This window comes from Sus scrofa, chromosome 2 (assembly GCF_000003025.6).
Source record: "Sus scrofa isolate TJ Tabasco breed Duroc chromosome 2, Sscrofa11.1, whole genome shotgun sequence".
Taxonomy (NCBI): domain Eukaryota; kingdom Metazoa; phylum Chordata; class Mammalia; order Artiodactyla; family Suidae; genus Sus; species Sus scrofa.
Window position 1 is genome coordinate 45880839 of NC_010444.4, and position 23180 is coordinate 45904018.

The following is a 23180-nucleotide window of genomic DNA, read 5'->3' on the forward strand; positions in this document are numbered from 1 at the left end:
GTACCAGTATTTTTGCAAATTCTATAAGCCCAATCTTAGTAAGTTTAGGTACCTCATGTGCCCGCTGTTTTATGCCTTCTTTACTCTTTTTTTTCAGGATTACTATAAAACAGGAATAATCCGTTGTCCTGATGGCATATCTATTCCCGAACTAAGAGAAGCATGTGACTATCTTTGTATCTCTTTTGAATATAGTACTATTAAATGTAGAGATCTCAGTAAGTATGATGTTTTTGTGTGTGAGGGTTTGTGAGCTAACAGTATATTAGAATGAAAAACTTGAAACAGTGCTATTTACCTGGACTTCAAATATTTGTTTAATTGAATTCTAAAGCACTCTAATACCGTGATGATTATTTATGAACGTTCACAGAGATCTTTGTAAGCTCTCACTGTAATTTTCTAAAACTTTCTTTCAGTTTTAGTAATTTAAAAAAAAAAATAGACTCTCCCAGATTTCCTCTTTAGCTGTTTCCTCTATCATTTATTGCCAGTCTCTATCTCCAAGCTCGGGAGCCCTGGGTTTGGCCAAGTATGGTATTTGGCTTCATTTGGATCACATCAACTAAAAATTTTTATATATTTTTTTGTACTTGCCATGTAATATAACTTCTTAAAGCCATTATGGAAGATACAAATAATTCTCAAGAACAGTGTTTGTCATTCAAGATCTTAGATTGAATACCAAATACATAGCCTTCACTTATACAAAGGGTTAAATGTCTTTATCCAAGAACTTCAACTGTAGTCTCAGAGTACAACCTAGAACTTTGTAAATCCTAACTCTGATTGATATGTTCCCCTCACCCCCTATCTAGCACCATTCCCTTTCACTGATATGTCATGCCTAAGAAAAAAGGTAATTATAACACAGAAAAGTCAGTATGTATGTAAGAATTATCAAATGTTGACTTGGATATTAAGTGGTTGAAAGAGTTCGGAAGGGGATGTCATTGTGAGCTACTAGGATTAGGGAAGAATTCAGAGGAGACAGGAAGTAAAGAGTGACTAGGAATGATTTAGCTAGAGTAGAGTAGAGAGGTCTGCTCATTTTTAGAATACAGATGTAAATGACCTACTTTGGAAATAACCTAGTTGGAGCAGAGACTATATCAAGACCAGAAGGTAGAAATAAATAGATGGGCCAGATCATGGAAGGTCTTTAAACCAAATTAATATTCTTACATATTACCGTATATGATTTGGGAAGCCATTTTAAAAGTATGCTGCATGTCTTCGTTGATTTATGTTCATCCCAGATATATGGTTATCTTCATTTCATTACTTAAACTCAACACTGGCTTGGCAGAGTGGGATCATACCTTCTCAAATATTGGTATGGTAGAAACCAAGTGGGAAAATTTATCAATCTTCTGTCATAAAACTTACCATATAGTGAAAGAACTCTGTGATAGTAGCTTCCCAACTAGGCTATAATTTCTTCATTGTTCACATTCTCTTCCCAGGCAAGCAGTATAATCCAGAAGAGGTTTTGAGAATCAGGGGTGAACGTAGGAATGAAAGCCTAGGGCTAAGAGAAATGAAAATCTAGTGTCCTGGGTGAAAATGGTATGGAAAATGAAATTTGAAGTATGTGTAAAGCACCAATTCAGAAGGCGCAGGAAGAAAGGCATCATCCATGTGGGAAACAATGGGGTTGCTACCAAAGACCAGAAAACTGAAGTTAACATTTAGTTTGAGAAGGAAGATAAGAGGCAGAGGCTGCATATGGAGTCATGGAAACATAGAGACACTGAAAGAAGAGATACTTGGGTGTTTCCTCTTTGTCTCATCTCTCTGTCAGCCTTGCTCTATTCTTAGTTTATAGCATTCTATTAGTTTGAATTGAGAACAACAACTGTACCTTTTCAACTTTGTGTCCATAGTGCCAGGGATATAGTAATGACATTTGTTGAATGAGAGAACTATTTTATTCCCTCATGCATTGTTCAGGACACTGGTCCACCCATTGGCGTCATTTTTAGTGTCCTTAGTCTTTTCCCTCTTTATAAAGAGTAATCCTCAGGCTCATGCATACTCAAATCTGACCTGGGTCTATCGAAAACATTCAAAAAACATATCATTTAAAACATTTTCAGTGTTTCGTTGAATTCTCTGAAGTTAATTTTTTGTAAGAATTAACATTTGTTACACTGACTCCTGCTTTAACTACTGTGTCTTTCCATTTTTTTAGTTTTCTTTTCTATCTTCTTCTATGGTCTTATTTATTCTTTGCCATTTTGTATTTTTGTTACTGTTGTGGGTAGAATGTTTAAAATTTCTAACTGCTAACATATAAGAAGAAAGTTACTGAATTTTGTGCATTTGTGTTTAGCCATCTAACAGAACTGTTTATTTCTAATAGTTTTTCAGTTTTTTCTTATATATAATTTGGTAGATAATTGACCCTGTTGTAAGTGACACTTTTTGTGTCTTTTTGTCTTACTAAATTGGCTATATTATTTTGAATAATGTTAGTGGTAATTCTGATATCCTGTCCTCATCTTTCCATTAAGGAAAGACATTTCCTTTAGATTTCACCGTTAAGTGTCTTGTTCTAAGTGCTGCCGTTCACCACTGTGGCTTCATATATTACCTATACACCGTGGACTTCCAACTCCTTATCTCTTAATTCCTGAGTACCAGTTACACATTTCTAGTTTCTGTTTAACTTGTAATTTCTTTTTTCCCCCCTTTTTAATCAAGCTTTTAAGGAGTTCCATGCATATAGTACAGATAGTGATGAACAAGACAGACATTGTTCCTGCCTTTATGGAGTTTACAGTCTGGTGGGGAAGATAGCCATTCAACAAGTAATGAAAATCTCTGAAAAATGCCATGAAGAAATGATATGCTATGACAAGTGTATGGTAAAGGGGCTGTGGAGGATCATTATCTGAGTTAATGACATTAAAGCTGAGAGCTAAGGGAATGGAAAGGGTGAGAAGCTCTCCATTTAGCAGAAATGGTATTTATAGAGGCTTTCAAGTTGGAAGGAATATGACATGCTTAAGGCACTTAAAGAGGGGAAATGTGGCTTAGAGTGGAGGGGATGGAGTGTGGGTGGTGAGGTATTAAGCCAGAGAAGTTGGGAGAAAACAGAATTCATTCCCTGAATAAATCTTTATTGACTCTACAATCTGTACCAAACATTGTGCTAAGTTCTGGGGAGAAATAACAAACCAGGCAAAACTTCCTGTTCTAATGAAACTTATACTCCTTTAGGGGAGACAGACAATAGACAAGGTAAACAAGTAACATATGAACAAATGCATATAATATATAAGATAGTGATAAGTGCTGAAGAGGGAGGAAAAAAGTAAGGGAGGGACATAGAGTAGTCTGAGAGGCCTGGATTGCAGAGGCAAATTTAAATAAATTCAGAGCAGAGGTTAACAGTGAGTGCAAGTGTTGAAGCTTGCCTTTCATGTTGGAGAGCAGCAGACTAGTATAGTTAGAGTGGAGTGAATGAGAATGTCAGTAGTAGGAGATGAGGTCACAGGAACTATGTCACATGGGGCTTTTATCTTTTTGGCTTTTACCCTGAGTGAAATAGGAAGCCATTGGAGGGTTTTAAACAAAGAGGTGGTATGATCTCTAAGGCTGCCATGCTTTACCATTTCATGGGTGCACCATTCACACAATTCAATATAGAGTCATGCAGTGCCTCATTTCTAATCTGACTTAATGCTTTAAAAGAATATTCTTGTCTTTTGGGTTGGAAATGGGCTGGAAGGGAAATTAAGGTAGACACAACGAGGTAATTAGGAAGCTGTTAGCACTATCCGTGTAAGAGATGGTGGTGACTTAAATCAGGGTGGAAGCAGTGAGAAGTGGTCAAATTCTGCATATATGGGATGCAGTTATAAGGATTTGCTTGTTAAGTGAATATGGGGTGGAAAAGAGAGAAGAGGACTTTAATTAACTGGAAGTGTAAAGTTGCCATTAATTGAGATGGAAGGAAGTCTCATGGGGAGCAGAAATTTAAAAGCTTGATTTTCAACATGTTAAGTTTGAAATACCTATTCAACATCCAGGTGGAAATGCTGAATGGGGGCATTGGGTATACATGTCTAAAGTTGAAGAGAGAAATGTGGACTAGATATTTAGATGTGGGAGCCATCAATATGTGGTTAGTATTTAAAGAAAGAAAAATTTAAAGGACTGTACATACTCATCTGTAACCTTCTTTTTCATTACAACAGGCTTAAGGACCAAGTAGAAGATTTAGGACTTTTATTCTAAGAGTAGTGCAAGCCATGAAAAGCTTAAATTAGAGACACCTAATTAGATTTAGTTAGGCTGCTATGGGGGAAAATGAATTACACAGGAGCAAAAGCAAATGATGGAGGAATATAATTAGAAAGTTGTATTAGAGTTTGGGTAAGAGTTAACAATGACTTGGACTGTGGTGGGGACAGTGGGGATGGTTAACTACTATTATGTAACAAACCATTCCAAACTTAGTAGCATAAAGTGTGACCATTTTTATTTTGTGGGTCAAAAATTCAGACAGGGTACAACAGAGTTGGCCTGTGTCTCCGTTACAATATCTGAGGCCTCGTCTTGTGAAGAATTGAAAAGCTAGGGTGACTCAGAAAGCTGAAGGCGTCTTCACTCACATGTCTGCACTTTGAACTGGGACAACTCAAAGGATGGGTTCAGCTAGGACTGTCAGACAGAGTACTTGCATGTGACGTCTTCATGAAGCTTGGGCTTCTCCAAGCCTGGAGCCTGAATTCAGAGAGGAAGCATCTGGAGAGCGGGCCTTCTCAAAACCAGGACAAAGCCATGAGTCATGTAGCTGTCACCTCTGCCATGCTCCCCTGGTTACAGGCAAGTCAGCCTAGATTAAAGGGGAGAGGAAAATTGACTTACCCTTCTGGGAGGAGGTGTCAAGGTCACATCGCAGAAAAGCTTGTAGCATAAGAGATTCTACAGCTATCTTTGAAAAGTAGCATCTTCCAGAGAAGGAAATGATGTAATTCAAGATGTATTTAATAAAATGGACTTGATAGGGCTTGGGGAATGATTGAATTAAGAGATAAAAAAGGAATCAAATACTCATTCATTTCGTCTACAAATATTTAAGAGTCTATCATGTAACTAGCACTCTTCTGAGATGATTCTGAGAACTCAAGTGGATGATGATACCATTTACTAATTTGGAAAACACTGCAGAGAGAGACAGAAATGACGAAGTTCAGTATGGGGTACACTGAGTTTGAGGTGCCTGTGAGGGGGCATCCTAGTGGAGATTTCCAGGAGGCAGTTGAATATAATACATCTAGAATACAAAAGGCAGAATTAGTAGAATAAATTAGAGCATTGTCAGCATAAGAGAAGAAAAGAACTTAACATTTTCCTAAGAAATACCTATATTTAATGAACAGCTAGTGGAGGAAGAGTTAACAAAGGTGGCTGAAGACCTGCCAGAGAAGAGAAAGAAAACCAGGGTTAATGGTATCAGATTCTCAGGGATGAGAGTGTTTTAAGAAAGAGGGAGTGGTCCATCAGGAAGTCAAATAAGATCAGGATTAGAAGATTGTTTATTGTCTTTAACAATTTAAGGGTCATTTGGAGACTATATTGAGGACAGTTTTGAGTGGTGAATGTGGAAGTCAGATTGGAATTGGTTGAGAAGTTAGGGGAAAAAGACTGTGTTTATATATGTAGGAGTTTGACTCTAAAGGGAATTTAAAAAATCAGAAGTAGCCAGCCTAGAGAGAGTTATTTAATCTTTTATTATATTAGTAATTATTATCTAACTAGCATGTAGTAGGGGGAAAGCTCTCATATGGGAGACTACAGATTTGAGTTTTAGTGTCTTTCTCTGACCCTCTCAGTAGTTCCTGAGGTGGTAGAGCCTTAGATAGGATGTTTCCATTGAAAATGGAATGAAAGAAAAATGATTATGTCAGTGCAGGTAATTTGTGCCTGCATATTTGGAAGGATAAAGTTGTTCATTATATCTGTATTTAAGAAGGGTCAAGTGAAGTGTATCTTTCATTGTTCTCAATTCTAGGGTCATGTAAGCTATGTAATTCCCGTACTGTGCTATATTTTGCTTGGCCTTTTGTGATTCTTATGTTAAAGCTAGTTGACCCTTTTCATCTCTCCCCTTCTCCTATACCGTGTTGTTTGTGAATAATTTTATGAGAAAGAAAACATGTGGGAAATAGAATGTGGGGGCTATTTTATTTTGTTTAGATAGTCTGAAAAAATATCCTTAGGATATACTTTTAAGATATAACTGCATACATTGATGAAAAAGACAACATGTTATAATAAAAAAATATACCCTGGGCCAAGGATGGAGTGGCAGGGGGGAGTGTGGATTTAACTCTGATTTTGCAAAATAGTTTCATAACCATAGGCAGATTGCTTCATGATGTATAAAATGAAGGGGCTGTGTTGAATGTCTTTAATTGGCCCTTCTTGCTATAAAATTCTATGGTTCCATACGAATTCTTCCTGGGAGAAGGTTTGTTGACCGAAGAGTAACCACTATATTTTGAACTTACCTGATGTTTTGTTTGTGTTTATTGTTTCTGCTCTTCTTTTACTTGTCAATCACCCAAGAAATTGAGATGGTTTTGTGGGTTTTATTTCAGGTGCCCTAATGCATGAGTTATCAAACGATGGTGCTCGTAGACAGTTTGAATTTTATCTGGAAGAAATGATCCTGCCTCTCATGGTAGCTAGTGCCCAAAGTGGGGAACGTGAATGTCACATAGTGGTGCTTACAGATGATGATGTGGTTGATTGGGATGAAGAATATCCACCACAGATGGGAGAAGAATATTCACAAAGTAAGTACTGTGGCATATTTTCTCTCTTGAATCATCAAAATTTGTTTCTCTTTTATATTGTTGATCAAAGGCCAGTTTTTATAAAGAAATATTGAACTCTTACTTACACCAGGAGTTGGCAGACTACAGCCTGTAGGTCACATCCAGCCTTTTGCCTGTTTTCATAGTTTTATGCATTGTCTATGCTGCTTTTGCGCTACGATGGCAGAGTAGAGTAGTTGGAATGAAGACCGCATGGCTAGCAAAATACAAAGTATTTACTATGTGGCCCTTTATAGAAAAACTGTGCCCACCCCTGTTATGCACAGAAATGGTTTGTTTTTTGTTGAATATCTGAATCTTGATGATTTTTTTCTTTGCATTTAGAAGCATCCAAGAGAGGTAGATCCTAGAATAGTAGATAATAAAAAACGAACTGGGTTTTTTTTTTTTGGAGGGCAGGGAATGAACTTTTATTTGTGTATAAAATTAGAAGCTTCCACTCATTGATTTCAAAAATGACTAAGTTTTAAGATGTTCCTTTTTTAATATCATATGTGTTCCTGCAGGATACAATGACCCTTCCAAAAGCACAGATGACCAAAAACGCACATCTTCAGTAACAGTGACTAATCTTTTTTTACTGTGCTTCCAAACTTTTTCTATTTAGAACCTTCTGATTTTTTTTAGAAAATTTATTTTATATATATATATATATATTATACATATATGTGTAGAATCCACCAATATAGTGTTTTTGAACAATTTCATAGATTGAGAAGAGTTTAAAAAAAATGATTTGAGGAGCAAGGAGCTAGCCCAGCATCTTGTTCTGTCCTCTAGTCTCTGTTGACTCGGTAAGGATTAGGGTTTAAGTAAAAAGTACAGGATTATGGAAAGTACTAGAACTCCTTTATCCTTTTCTAAAAATAAAGAAGACTCCAAGTGGTATTCTTTTTGAATATTCCGAATATTTTCAGAAGATTATTTTAACACAAATTATGGTAGTACTTTTCAGAATTTGCATTGTGATAATAGACATTTATGTTGTTGTTTCCTCATTCCTAGGCTCTTTTCTGACAATGGTTTTCTGTAATAATATGTGGAATAAAAAGTTGAACAAAACAGGAAAAATGAAAGAAATACTCTAAATTTTTGAATGAACAAATTTACTATTTGTATTTTAGTTTTCAGAACATTTGATTCCAAGAGAGCAGAGCCATCCATAGAACACAGAGATGATATCATACTGACATAGGAATAATAATAATAGATCTGACTTTTCCTTTTTTCATCTCTGTTTTCTGGGTTTTTTTCCTTTGTTTGTTTCTTAAGCTTTGAAGTTTAAAAGGACTGAAAACATTTTTACTTAATTTGTTCAAATATGTTTCATTTTGCGCCAAGATATTCCAGCCTAAAGAAGATAGATTTGAGGAGACAGAGATAGCCTCTTCCACCTGATTTTCCTAAATGTGACATTATAATGTCAAAAAATCTTTCTCAAAACATAAGTAATTTTAAGGGTATAATAATAATCACAAATTTACCCCATGAGTAGCTACTATATACGTTTTTCCCCCCTTTTATTGGCTCTTAAACCAGCATGTTTGGTTTGTGAGTGTGTTTTTCTTTTTTTGAAAAAACCTTTGCAGTTCACCTTTTAAGGGAGATAACTCCACCTGAAAGAGAGAAGGCGAGGAAGGTCCATCAGTCTAACTCCCTGAAGTGCCCAGCACATTTGGAAGACTCAACATGTTGTCAGTGGAATGTCTGTCCTTTGCAAAGCCAGTTTGCTCTAAACAGACTAACCTAGGCAGAACATGCTCGAATCTGCCAATTTTAACATCAGTATTAAATGGGGCTGTTCGCCTGAATGGAAAACAGTTTGTGGGGAGGGTCTTTGCCTTTGGGGGAATTATTAATAGTTGCTCAATCCATGAAATGTAAGATGTATCCATTTCTGACAAGGCAGTTTTTTTTTCCCCCTGTAGATAAGGCCTTGTAGGCATCATAGCAAAGTCCTTTTACTTTGCCTGCTTGATAATGATGTGATATTGATACCTTCTTTAGGTTATCTTTCTTTGAAGAAAGTGGGGCTGATCCCATTCCAAGAAGTTTGTGTATGATATATCTTTCAGAAGGAGATTCTTCCTATGGATTGGGTTACCTGATTGGTTATTAAGGCTTTCTTGTTTCAACTTATGTAGACATTTGCTTGTATATTAACTGTACTGAATTGTCCTGTCATGTTGGCTAGTCATCCTTTGGCATCACTGCATCCATTATTTGGGCTTTTAGAGTTGTCAGGCCCCTTTGATGATCAAGATAAGTAATCTCCAAGTACTTTCATTTTAATAAGAAAATATTTTTTTCTTTTTGTTTACAGTTATTTATAGCACAAAATTATATAGATTTTTCAAGTACATTGAAAACAGAGATGTGGCCAAGTCAGTTTTGAAGGAGAGGGGTCTTAAGAAGATTAGGTTGGGAATAGAAGGTAAGATATTTTCACTATTTTCTATTAATTATCTTTGGGGAAAAAAAAGTTTAAAAACCGGATCCCATATAGAATATAGTTGGAATACTTTAAGAAAAAGGCAAATGATTACCAAATGCTCATGCAATAGCTGTAAAAATAACAAAAATCAGCTTCCTGTATCTGAGAAGATAAATAGAATTCCATGAGAAATTATTATTTATTCTATAAGATTCCCTAGCAATACAGAGATATGAATTTGTCTTTTCTTCTATAACTCGGCCTATTGCATTTTTTACTAAGCCCAGGTAGTATATCAGGCATGCATGTGTCTATATTCCCATAAGATTGGCAGGATTCTTTGCCTAGCAGTGATCTTTGGAGCTCCTCAAAGCCCAACAGAACTAAAAACTAGTATTTTCTGAAAATTCATGTAAAAGCTGTACTAGTAGCTTACTGATGTCTTAAGGTATGATAATAGTTTGCTTATTTTCAAATTAGTGAACTGTAAATGTACTTCGTCATACTTATATGCTTATTACTTTTTTAGATTGCTTATTTTATGATTTAAATGAATTTTTCCAGACACCATGTCAGATGCTTCTTTTACTTTAAAGTGGCCTTACTAAAAATAAAATAGCTTTCTTGGCAAACCATAGTGTAAAGAGTAAAGGTTCTAGAGCCAGATTGCTTGTGTTCAAATCCTGTGATTTAATAGCTTATGACCTTGGCCAAGGCACTTCTCTGTGCCTCAGTTTCTTCATCTAAATGGGAGCACTGCTAAGTACTTCATAGGATTATTGTAAGGATAGAATGAGTTAATACATGAAAAACACTTTTTAAGTGGGGCCTGCCACATAGTATGTGTTTGTGATGGGTGATAATGAGGACCGTGGTGTTCAGGTCAGTGACCCAGATGAACTGTTACAGATCACAGGAATGGGCTGCTGAGATAAATGGGAAAGAATGACCAGAAACAGGGTCTTTGCAAGAAGGAGACATAGTTTCACCAGGATGTGTCCTCTTCAGTCATTTTGCAAATAATGGGATTTATCTGTTGGGTTTCAGAACTTAAGAGCAGTTGGAAAGAGCTACTTTAGATTGGGAGAACAGGGAAGCAGGGATTTGATCTGAAACCTGATGACAAATGGATTAGACCTAGATTGTAAAAAGCCTTATTTATATACTGTGCTAAAGAATTTGAACCTTCTCCCTTTAAGCATGGGGAAACCATTGGCAGTTTTTAAGCAAGGGTGTAATATGATTACCCTTGTTAGATCAGTGATTCTACATGGAGGACAGATTGGCACACAATGAGATGGGAATTTTAAAGACTTTCTCATAGTTCCAAGAGCATTCAAGGACAAGGGAATAGAGGTGGAAACCTTTGTGATCTCTAGTGCTGCCCTTCAGATGGTAATTGAGTGGAAGTGTGAAATGTAGATGTTCTACAAAAGGTCTTTAGAAGGGATTTAGTCCTGCTTGCCCTTGTGCCCCCTTCCCCTCAACCATACACACACACTCTGTACATGGCTAAATATACTAGCTACCAAGATGCCTGTGTACATCCCACTATGCAGGAATCCTTAATAAAGTCGCTACTATGTGCAGCCTTTGTGTTCTTTTCTGATTCCAACTCTGGTCTAACTATGGCCCATGGGCCAAATCCAACCCATTACTTCTCTTTTTAAAAATATTTATTGGAACATAAACAAGCTCATTAATTTATGTATTGTCTGGGGCTGATTTCACTTTACAGTGGCATAGTTGAGTGGGTTGATAGAGACCATATGGACCACAAGCCTGAAATATTTACCATCTGGCCTGTCACAGAAAATGTTTGCCAGTACTTGGTCTAAACTAGTAATACTTGTTAGTAGAAAGAAAGAGCTTGTGATCACTTCTAAGGAAAGTATGACTATTTAGAGAAATTCCCTTACTGATAAATGACTGAAATTTTTCCAAAACCAGGATGGTCCTTATCAGTTGCTACTCTTAAGTGATTATGATCCAAAAGGAGGAAGGTATAATGAATCAGGGAAAGCTGTGTTGGCTTGGGGGGATAAAAAGTTAAGGATTATGTTTTATTTGGTGGCCTTACTGAGGACTGTAGCTTGGGATACAGCCTCTCAGATAGTTCTGAGAAACTGTTCCCAAGAGGTAAGAGAGTTAGGATACGTAGGAGGCTTTGCTGAGGGAAAAAGAAAAAAAAAAAAAAAACATGTAGTTGAACATCAAAAGATTACTGCTTGTCACAAAAAACAGACATCTCAAGTTAATGATTTTAGTGCTTCTTTGGGAAGATCCAAGAGTCTGGGCTCATGGAAATTTATTCCTTTGATATGCATCTTAACTGTCTTGGGCTAGTAACCTGTTTTTCTCCATCCTGAATTCCCCCCAGGGTGCACCATTGGGTGTGGAAGGGGCAGGGGTGACATTCCTTGTGTACTAAAATGGGAGGCAACATTTTTTTCATCCACAGCTGCTGCAGAATTGCCAATTTGAATGAACTGCTTGGTTGTTGAGAATGGTAATGTTAAAATGATACAGGTGTTAAAATATACTGACTTTGCTGACTGAAGTGCAGAAGTGCCTGGAACTTGTGAAGCTAGAGAGCTCTATAGCTCCTTATCATTTAACCAGAAAAAGTAAAGAAAAAACCCAGAACAATATAAAGATGAGATATACGTTTAAGGAAGTAGAAAGCTGATGTGGCAGTAAATTGTAGGCCTTGAGGCCAGATCCTGTGAAGGGAAGGGTTCAGGGATATTAAGGATACACAACTAGAGACCAGGATGCACTGGATTACATACCATTGCATTTGGGACCCGCCCCCTCCATGCTCTTACTTTAAGAATGTTTTTCTGGGTGTTGTGGCAGTAATGAACCCAACTAGTGTCCATGAGGACATGGGTTCGATCCCTGGCCCTGCTCAGTGGGTTAGGGATCCGGTGTTGCCATGAGCTGTGGAGGTCACACACGAGGCTTGGATCTGGCATTGCTGTTGTGTAGGCCAGCAGCTGCAGCTCTCATTCACCTCCTTGCCTGGGAACCTCCATATGCTGCAGGTGTGGCCCTAAAAAGGCCAAAAAAAAAAATGTTTTTCTGGTGATTGGTGGATGGTGGAAAGTTTTGTGAATTATATCAGTAGGATTTTAGTTTCTTGCTATTGAACTGATGACCAAGGGGATAGATTATTGGTTTCCCTTCTTTGTTTTAATTTCTGTTTGTTTAGGAACTAGAGTAGAATATCCCTCTTTAGGTTAAATTGGATAGGAAATGTGGGGACCCATGTACATGTACCTACCTGTGTGTGCATATCCTCAGTTTGTAAAACCTTTCTCTCCTTCAGGTTATCCTACTTACAAAGAAAAAGTAAAGAAAAGGCCTGGGGGCCGCCCAGAAGTGATTTACAACTATGTCCAAAGACCCTTTATTCGAATGTCTTGGGAGAAGGAAGAAGGAAAGAGTCGGCATGTAGACTTTCAGTGTGTAAAGAGTAAATCCATCACCAACCTTGCAGCAGCTGCCGCAGACATTCCCCAGGACCAGCTGGTAGTCATGCACCCAACTCCCCAGGTGGATGAGCTGGATATTCTCCCTATCCATCCCCCTTCTGGCAGCAATGACCTCGATCCTGATGCGCAGAATCCAGTGCTGTGATGCTGATGTTCCTTGAAACCATAGCATGCTACTCTTCACAGTGACGTTGCACTCTCCTCATTCTGCACTGCAAGGCCACTCTCTTCATTGTGAGATGCACATAACGATGTTTAGGATATTGCAGTGTAGGCTTTTTTAAAAGACCAAAGGTAGCCGATTGGTTTTTTAACTGAGTACAACTCTAGCATCCTGAGGTTCCAGTTACATAAACGTATTTGTTTACTAGTGGGTTTGTGGAATTGGTTCTTTGTATGGGGGACAGTCCTTTTTCACACATCTAGATCTTTTCTGAAGTGGTGGAAATTGGCAGCTGGGGTACTTTCAGTCTAGATTGATAGTTACCACACCCCAGGTAAAATGTAGAATATTACATGGTTGCACTTTATAAATGGTGGTTAAATGGAACTGTTCAAGCCATTTTTCTAGTTGTGATGCACAATATAATTTAAATAAGTGCTTCTTTCAAAGTATTCTTTCAGTAAATTGTGTATAGTTTGCTGCCCACGATGAGCAAAATGTGTTTGTCCTTGGGCTTATTTGAATGATTAAAATGAGATTCAGTGCCCATATCTTATCAGTTATCTCCAGTGCCGTTTTCACCCCTTTAGAGTGAGTCATAATGCAAGGAGTGTGAACATCAGAAGTGGTTTATTATCCAGTCTGCCTTACCCTTAATCTGTTCACAGATATTTATTTACTAATGATTTTTTTTCCCCAAGAGTTATGGGATAGGAAAATGGCGTGTCTGCTCTTCATTTACTAAATGATTGTAAACTGGTTTTTTCATCAAAATAAAATTCCATTGTTTTAACGTTTCTGATCTTTATAACCGCCTTCAACCACATTTTTTTTTTTTTTTTTTTTTTTTTGTCTCAGATTTCCTATCTTGTTGACATCAGTATAACCAGAAGCCGGACAGTAGCTCAAGAAACTCCAGTTTGGTATATGTATGATGATGTACTTATATTCCCTACTAATTATAAAGTATACTATAAATCCAAAATATTGTGAGAGCTGAAAAGAGAACATTTTCTATCCAACCTAATATGAACAGTAACATACTTTTACTAGGTCCTACATAGTAGCCTTGAGTTTCTGAGCCAAATTCTGATTCTAGTTCAGTGCATTTTCCATTTTACTGTGCTGTTCTGACAAATTATTCATGAAAATGCTATTTTAAAAATATTCTGTAGCCCAGCTCAAGAAGAAATCAGAATATTAGGTGTTTTAAGTGAACCCAGACCGAATGTCTGAAGTCATACAACTGTGAGTATGGGGAAGGGGAGTTAGAGAAGCCAGTTTTGTTCTAATCCAGTTTGTAATTTCAGAGGACTTGAAATTTATGTTTAAACAGTAACATCTTTGTTCTCACATAAAGTTGCAACAATTTGGAAATTATTTTTACAGTGCAGCTAAACTAGTAACTCAGGGAAATCATGTACCTCCTGGAATTGTTATGAAGGCCAGCAAAGCACTGTAAATGTTTGGATTTTTGTTTCTGTTTTTTTTTCTTTCTTTCACTTTTTAGGGCCACACCCAAGGCATTAGGGAAGTTCCCAGGCTAGGGGTCGAATTAGAGCTGCGGTTGCTGGCCTCCACTACAGCAGTGCAGGATCCGAGCCGTGTCTGCAACCTCCACCACAGCTCATGGCAACACTGGATCCTTAACCCACTGAGCAAAGGCCAGGGATCAAACACGCATCCTCCTGGATGTTAGGTTTGTCAGTACTAATCCACACAACAGTAATGGTGGAATGCCAATACTGTAAATGCTTTTGGCCTGGATTGTCCTTCAACACCCACTGTGGAAAACTGATGATCCAGCCCTGTAGGGTTTTTTCCCCCTAATTATTTGAAATGTGCAAGTGTTTATAGAACAAGGGAAACATTTATTAAAAATATTTAACTAATACATTATACTTAAACCCATATTTATAGTAAAGGATTCTTACAAGGAAGAATAAACGGCTTTATGATACAATTAGTATAAGAAATATCCACATTGGGGACTTCTTTGTAGTGTAAAAACACCATACATCTGAAATGACCATTTGCATATAAAAGCTACCAATGATGCTTCTGTGCACAATGATTAAAAAATTCAACACAAACAGAATCCAAAATATACAATTAATGCAAGCTATCCACAGCTAGCCCAATAATCAATGATGAGGAAACACTGGAGCAGGCTTAGTTCCACTTTGTCTGAAGTTACACATAGTAAGATTGACTTGTATCAATGGCTCTGAGATGGCTTTTATGAAGACAGTACATAAAAGCTGTTCTCTCCTTGTCCAGTAAGCTTCACAGACTGTAAAACTCCATCAGTAATGCACTTTGATACTGTAGCTGTTGCCAAAGCAACATGTAGTGTTTACAGCGGCCATGGCAAGTCGCTAAAGTCAACAGGGCCACCCAGCCCAGCATCTGCTTCCAAGAGGCTCATTATGACAGCCATTGCTGCTTCATCATTACTGGGACTGCTTGAGCCTTGATCGTTGTCTATCATGTCTATGCCTATGTGAGGGTTCTCACCTATGGGGGGAGATAAAGACTGGTCAGTGATAGTACCAAAGCATGTTTAACTACAGTAAGCAGTTCCTAAGCACACTTAATAACTTTCTTAACAGTAGGGTGAGAAGGATGAGAGATGCTGCTTGGGGGCTGGATTGCCACATATGTTTTAACCTTGGTGTTTTTCAGAGGGAAGAACCAACTTTTTAAGAACAAAGTACTTAAAACACCATAAAAATTAAAAGTATCTGAGTTGACCTCATTTTAATAATCTGATATAACCAGCTATAAGGAGGGAGTTAAAGAAGGAAAGAAATAGGAAGGTAGAGATTAGGGGGGAAAGATTTAGAAAGGTAAGTAGAGAAAAAGATGAGTAGGATGGGAGAAGCAAACTCTTATTTTCTTTTTAGGGCCTCACCTGTGGCACATGGAAGTTCCCAGGTGAGGTTGAATCGGAGCTACAGCTGCCGGCCTGCACCACAGCCATAGCTACACCAGATCCGAGCCACGTCTGTGACTTACACCACAGCTCATGGCAACTCGGGATCCTTAACCCACTGAGCAAGGTCAGGGATCAAACCTGCAGCCTTATGGCTAATAGATTTGTTTCCGCTGCCCCACAACAGGAACTCCAGGAGAAGCAAACTCTTTATCCCTTAATGACTTTTAATATCCTCTGAAATGCTGACTGATCACCGTTTTAGGCATTATCTCTGAACCTCCATCCGATATCCCCTCTGAAGAGATTATGTTCCACATGCTGGGAGAAAGCCTGTGTCAAGGCTCCTCTAGCATCCTCCTGAGTTGCAGGGACAAACCTGGACCTGCACCAGCACCAGCACCCAATCATTAAACTTGTTCTTATCAAGTTTACCTAGAACTAGCTCGTTTTGCATGTTCAGTTCTTAAGATTGACTTTATGCCAGATTTTTTTTTTAAAAGCTCATTGCAATGGAAATAGGTAATAATGCTACTTACCAAGAATAGAAGAGCTATCAGAATATGGATAACCTGGGTTCTCCTGAGCCTGTCCTGGGAGTAGGCCACTAGAAGGAATGTCTGGAGTCCCTCCATTTAAAATCTACAAACAAAAGTGAAGTTTTCACATCATCAACATTTTGCATCAGTAGTATATGTGATGTCACCAAGAAAATGAAGCAGGTTGAAAAGAGGAAGGTGAGAAAAAGCTTAAAATTAAGGCTTTGGTTTCTTACTGGATGATTTCACCTAAGAGACTATTAGGAATGGTCACGGTAAGGAAAAAAAAAACAACACTCTCCCCCAAACTGTTCTCCTTTTTGTATTCCATTCAGCCCACACAGGCAATTTAAGGGCTGAATAAAATCCCTAGAGCATTCATTAACTTGAATCATGCTGTTCACATGTTCTTTAAGGCCAAGGACTAAACCTCAATGAGCCCAGGTGGGCAGGTCCCCTGTAAGGGAGTAAAAAAACGTCTTATAGCAACAGATGTTGCTAAAGAAGAAATAAAGATTATACTGTGAAGAGACACAGCTCTGAGGAGTCGCAAATAAACAAAACACTAGAGATAAATCACTAGTTAAACCTCAAATGCCAGTTTCAGTAATCAGTTGTTGAGAGACTGCTGAGAATTTTTATTACCACTCCTCAGAAGCAGAGCTCTCTGTCTCCCTCCAGCTTCCTCCTCCTGACATGAGTCTCACAAACACCTTTGAGAAGTATTTGGATGTAAGTGAGGAAACGGTTTGGTAGAGGCTTGGATTTCAGGAGGCAGTGATTGCAGGCCTTGCCGGTATATGGCATTACAACCACCCCATAACAACTTTTTGACAAGATTGTCAAAAAGACTACACTCTGAAAAATGAGGAAGCCAAAGAATTTATTTAGGCTATATCATTATTTGCTATATTTGAAGTTGAAACTAATATATTTTTGGAATATGAAAAACTTATTACATATTACCATGAAAAGCAATTTAATGAAAAATAATTTTCCAAAGCATCAAAAAGTGAGAAATGTCGTTTTACATTTTTTTGCAAATCAAATGTCTGGCTTAACAGTTTAACTGGATTCTCATTTGCTTCTCAATTCAAGCTGTTTAGATGTGTTTGAAAAGCATTTATGAAGGAAATCAGGGCTCTCTAGATACGCAGTTGGAAAAGGGAGATGTATTTTAATAGTCTTTTCAAATAATCATGGTCTGCCTCTTTGATATTACATCAAAACTCAGCAAGTGGAAGTTCTTAAAGATCAGCTGCAATGTGGGATTTGAAACCATATGAGTTTATCTTGGCATTTATGATGGATCTTTTACCTCTGTGTGATTTTGAAATATCTTACATTGGTCATTTGCAAAATACTGGTTCACTAAGCTACGCAGGATCTTCCAAACATAGGCACATTTCACTGTCCAGCATCAAAACATCACTATTGCTGGAGAACCTATTGTGGCTCAGCAGAAACAAATCTGACTAGCATCCATGAGGACACAGGTCCAATCCCTGGCCTCACTCAGTGGGTTAAGGCTCTGGCATTGCTGTGAGCTGTGGTGTAGGTCGCAGACGCTGCTTGGATCTGGTGTTGCAGGCAGTGAACTACAGCTCTGATTCAACCCCTAGCCTGAGAATCTCCACATGCCACAGGTGCAGCCCTAAAAAGAAAAAACAAAACAAAAAAAAAATCACCGTTGTTGATATTACCTATATCATCAAATAATATCTTTTAAGTTTGGGGAAGCATTTGAGCTCAAAGCAGTAGATCGAAATTTTCTAAAAATTCTAAATTTTGCTTGAAAGTTAAAATTTTATCACTATCATTGTTTTCCTTGAAATCACAGGTTCATTAATTTTCAAGAAATTGCATGTTAAATACTCAAGTCTGAAAACCACAGTTTGTGATGATAAAAATGATGTCCTATGGAAAAGGCATTTGGTTCAGCTTATAACTTAAATAGTCACACAAGTGCTTCCTCGAGACAACCGTCATACTTTAAGCACAAGTGCTTTAAGCGTACTTGCCATTTTGTAACAGTAGTAAAAAGATTTAGTCAAGGATATTATAAGACTATTTTACTGATTTATGAAGAACATTCTAAGTAGCTTTTAAATTTACCATTTTTTTTATTGTGAGTATGTGGTGGTGAGATCCAGTGAGTACTAGTACAGTACAAGCGTGATTTTTGCAAAAGCACCCGTAGTTTTACCCAACATTGCTTTTGTACTATCAGTTCATATTTCAACACAGTGAGAAAAAGTGTTTTAGCATTATGATGGAAATAATTTTGGCCATGCAGACCCCTGAAAAGATCCCTTCTCCCCCACCCCCACCAAAAAGCCACAGAGGATTAGGCAACTGCTGCTTTATCTGACCCTGCCTTGGTGCCTCTACATGTCTTAACTCTCCCTGAACCTCTGAAGCTCACTAAGCCTCCTTTTTTTTTTTTTTTTTTTTTTTTTTTTTTTTTTTTTTTGTCTTTTTAGGGCCACACCCACAGCATATGGAGGTCCCCAGGCTAGGGGTTGAATTGGAGCTGCAGTTGCCAGCCTGCAGCACAGCCACAGCAACGCCAGATCAGAGCAGTGTCTGCAACCTGCACCACAGCTCACAACAACGGTGGATCCTTAACCCACTGAGCGAGGCCAAGGATTGAACCTGCGTCTTCATGGATTCTTGTCAGGTTCATTAACCACTGAACCATGACAGGAACTCCTAGTTTAACCCTAATTAAAACAACTGGTAGGCTTTTAAAATGGCTCATTTTTTCATCAGCCAAATTTGAAGATGAGAAAGGTTGGAAACCTGGGGCCACTTTTACTTTTGTGGCTTTGGTACACTATTTAATGCTGTCATTTTTAACTCCATCTTGTCTACATGCCCTTCGTGTAAGACTTAACTGCTGACAATTCAGAATTTCTTCTCTCTGACCCATTTTTATAAGCCCAAAGAAAAGGAAAAGTGTTCCATAAATGCCTCAAAAATACTTGGGGCTTTGTGATGTAGAATATTCTCTTAGATCTCTGGCAGTTGTTGGTGTGAAAAGACTCAGAAGTCAAAAGACTTCAATTTAGCTTGGGGCCATGCTTATTAAATTCTGGGCTAATCATGTTAAAATATGGTAGCCTGGATTGTGTTACCTATGAGGTTGTGAGGATGAGAGACTGTATATCAAAATTCCCTGAGTAATATTGAAGCACTGAATGGAATTGGTAACCTTCTAAAAGAGAGTAGTGGGATTTTTGGTAATACCAGGAAGTCAAGTGCCTAAAAGTTGAATTGAGACACAGAGAAGAGGAGACCACACCAGGGAGACAGTGGATCCAATGTGGAGGAAGGACCCAGCGGTGTAAGAGAACAAGGTTAAGACTTAGCACAGCCTGCAAGCAGGGGAGAGGGGTGTACCTAGCCCAGACTTCATCTATTGGTGCTGTCTTCTGAGTCATTACTGGAGGCCAGCCTCTTTCACATACATTTTTTTTTTTTTTTTTTTTTTTTTGTCTTTTTGCCTTTTTGAGGGCTGCTCCCGCAGCATATGGAGCTTCCCAGGCTAGGAGTTGAATCGGAGCTGTAGCCGCCGGCCTACGCCAGAGCCACAGCAACATGGGATCCAGCCGCGTCTGCGACCTACACCACAGCTCACAGCAACACTGGATTCTTAACCCACTAAGCAAGGCCTGGGATCAAACTTGCAATCTCATGGTTCCTAGTCGGATTCGTTAACCACTGTGCCACGACGGGAACTCCCATACATTATTTCATAATAGGACTTCACCTACAAAGATGCTGGCTTCCCTAACCTTATATTTTCCCCATTATAAAGAAACCTAGGGCTTAATAACAGTACAGGGCCACATAGCTAGCACATGGCAAAGCTAGGCTTCAAACCCAAGTCTGTCTTCTGACTGTGCGCCTACCCATTAATTTATTGGCTTTCAAACCTTTTTCAGAAGCAGCAAAACCTTTTTTCAAATAAAAACTTTCACAGAATATTCTCATGGCATAAAATAGAAGTAAAGCTGCCCTGCTAGAAGTACAAGTCATGACCTTTCTCATCAACTGTCCCCATCTCCATCCTACCTGTGGCAGGACCACAGCCCCTGAGGAGCCCAGTTTTGAAAACCCAGGTCCTACTTTTGAGTCAATTTGGGTCCTAAGAATCCACTTTATGTGAATTACTAATAATTCTTTATGTATCTTTTTTGGGAGATGGGATAGGGCTTATGTCCTAAGATGCTGGTCCTTGGGTCATCCTAACCTATGTTAGCATCAGGCACTAGAAATAGATTGATGCTTTACAACAAACATAGGCTTAGATTTGTAAATTCTCTGGCAAGGATGAAAACAGATTGGTTTATAAGTCTTCTGGCCAATTCTACATGAGAGCTGGAGACTGATAAATGACTTGTACCCAATGCTATTTCAGCACAGGAAACCCCACAACAGATCCCCAAGTATTCTATGGCTGTAAAAGCAGGACTTGCTTTCCGAAGTACTGCTGGTGGTATTACTGTTTCCAAGGCCTGGGCTAGACACTGATTATCTTCTTCCTTGAAGTCCCTGGCAGAGAGCTAGATAGTTTTTTATGTGAGGTACTCACTAGTCCTTCTCTCATGGGAGCTCCTGAATTCCTCCCACCATGTAATGGGCTGATAGTTCCCCAATCCTCAGAACAATCTCTGCCTTCCCCACACACAAGGGAGAAATCCTCTAAGGATGTCAGCAAGCCTCTCTACCTCCATCAGTATGCTTCGTACCTTGCCTAACACAGATGCATTTACTCTAAGAGGAAAAAAAGGGTCCTACTCGTTTCAGCAATCACAATAATAATAATATACTCCCACTTCCAACACTTTTCAGAACTTGGGCAAGAGCTCTCTAGATGAAGAAGGGCCTTAGTCTAAGAGTCATCAGCCCTACCTTCTTGCCTCCTGGAGAAGAGGCATCAGGGGGAGGTGTACTTGTGATGTTCAGTGGGCTGGAGCCACAGCTGGAAGGCGATGACCCTCTTATCCTGTCAGAGAAAAGAGGCGTTAGTTACACTGCCTTTCCTTTTGGTCAGTGGAGTGTGTGTGTTTTGTCAAGGGATGGGGGTGAGAAGAAGGATGAAGATCTAAAATAGGGATTGGCAAAGTTTTTTCCGTAAAGGGCTTGACAGTAACTATCATATGTAGGCCATATGATCTCTGAATCCTCAGAACAATCTCTCAACACTGCTGCCCTTGTAGCTTGAAAGCAGACATAGACAATATGCAAGTGAATGGACATAGCTGTGTTCCAAGAAAACTTTATTTATTTACAGGTGATAAGCTGGATGTATCCCATGGTACCTGATCTAGAATGCAGATCCTGGAGTTGAGCTTCTGACCAAGCCTTTGGATTAGGGTTTGGCTTTCAGGTTTGTGGATTTCAAGAAGGTGGCCAGTTTCCTTTCCTCACATAATCCAGATCTACATGTCGAACTCTATCTTTGACACGAGGAGCTAGGCTCCACAGCAAATGATTTGTTTTTTACTCTACAAACACTGTTTAGCTGGCAAATACTCAGGAAAGGTGGGGTGCTTGAGGTGGCTCAGCCACACCCAGAAAGTAGGCTTGCCATAGTAGTTGTTGTCTTCTAAGGCAACAGGCAATGAAAAATGGATCCAAGCCCTTCTCGACTAGCCTGGTTCTCAGCATAGTAGGTTTATAGAGGGCAAGACTTAGACTGTCAGTCCACATAAACTCCTGACAGGCTGAAGGACCTTAAGAAAGGAAGCCATGACCTGGCACTGAAGCTAGAGCAATGGGTGGCAACTGTGTGCCTACCATGCTCTTAGCCACTTACATGGATGAATGCAGCTTCTGCAGGGTCCTGCAGGGACCCCTCCACTGCCCAGCCGTCTTTTGGCTCTTGGCCTGTATTACCTACTTCTGTAGATGTGTGAGTAAACAAGCTCTCTCTCCCGGATAAGTTTCTCAAAGGCAGGAATATATAACTATTATCTACCACAAGTTCCTCACCCACCCAGAGGACTACTAATTGCTTATTGAAAAATTGTTGAATGTCTCCCACTTTTCCTACCTACATCTGTGGAGCCATTATTTTTCCACGTTCCCATCTTGGAATGGCCTTTTCATTGTCACTTACGCTTCAATATCTAGTCCTTAAACTACTGATTTCTTTTTTGGACAATGGTATCACTGCAGGATGGGCCTCCCTGCTGGGTCACTAAGCATGCTCGCCTTCATCTTTTCCCATTCCTAATCCAAAGTCTACAATGCTTAACTGAAACACCTGCTCAGCATCCTACAATGAATAGGATCTTACAATTTTCTTCCAGTTGAAACTGCTCAGCACCATTTCTTAGGATTCTTAGCCATCTCCCCACATACCTCTGTGGTTCCTTCCTACAAAGATTCTGCTCAGTTAGGTGGCCTCCTTTTTTATCCTAAATGTGCCACTCACATGCCCAGTCCAGTGTATGCCTGTCTTTTCTAGCAGGAACCCCCATACTCACAAACCCCAGCTAAGACCAAGTTCAAATCCTCCCACCCTTGCCTATGGCAGCCCATGCATGCTCCCTTGTTCTATTACCATCAAGAAAACAGGCTCAAAGACTAAGATCTTTGAGTTCAAGGTCTATTTTATACTGTTCTTGGCTGGTCCCAAGCAAAGCACAGGGTGTGCAGTGGCCAATCACACCAGATCATCCCTGTGCACCACTCCCACCTCTTTCCTGAAGGAGACTTGGGCAGCCACACCTGTCATTCCTGAAGGG

At 39.0% G+C, this 23180-nt stretch overlaps 2 protein-coding genes across 18 annotated transcripts in view; one reads left to right on the top strand and one right to left on the bottom strand.

Moving 5' to 3' along the window:
* The window catches only part of BTBD10 (BTB domain containing 10), a 101085-nt gene extending 87329 nt beyond the window's left edge, over positions 1–13756 (top strand). For 3 of the 6 annotated variants that reach the window (XM_021083307.1, XM_021083309.1, XM_021083306.1), the window contains 5 exons: positions 98–218; positions 6615–6812; positions 8444–8548; positions 9178–9288; positions 12620–13756. In XM_021083307.1, coding sequence (XP_020938966.1) covers positions 98–218; positions 6615–6812; positions 8444–8548; positions 9178–9288; positions 12620–12930 — 846 coding nt within the window. In that variant the 3' untranslated portion in view covers positions 12931–13756. The remainder of the gene's footprint in view (positions 1–97; positions 219–6614; positions 6813–8443; positions 8549–9177; positions 9289–12619) is intronic. The other 3 variants (XM_003122969.6, XM_003480733.4, XM_005661121.3) reach the window with 2 other exon arrangements.
* The window catches only part of ARNTL (aryl hydrocarbon receptor nuclear translocator-like), a 129538-nt gene continuing 121156 nt past the window's right edge, over positions 14799–23180 (bottom strand). For 11 of the 12 annotated variants that reach the window (XM_021076235.1, XM_021076223.1, XM_021076212.1 and 8 more), the window contains 3 exons: positions 21340–21433; positions 16423–16525; positions 14799–15465 (listed from right to left, as the gene is read on the bottom strand). In XM_021076235.1, coding sequence (XP_020931894.1) covers positions 15305–15465; positions 16423–16525; positions 21340–21433 — 358 coding nt within the window. In that variant the 3' untranslated portion in view covers positions 14799–15304. 12 annotated transcript variants of the gene reach the window in all.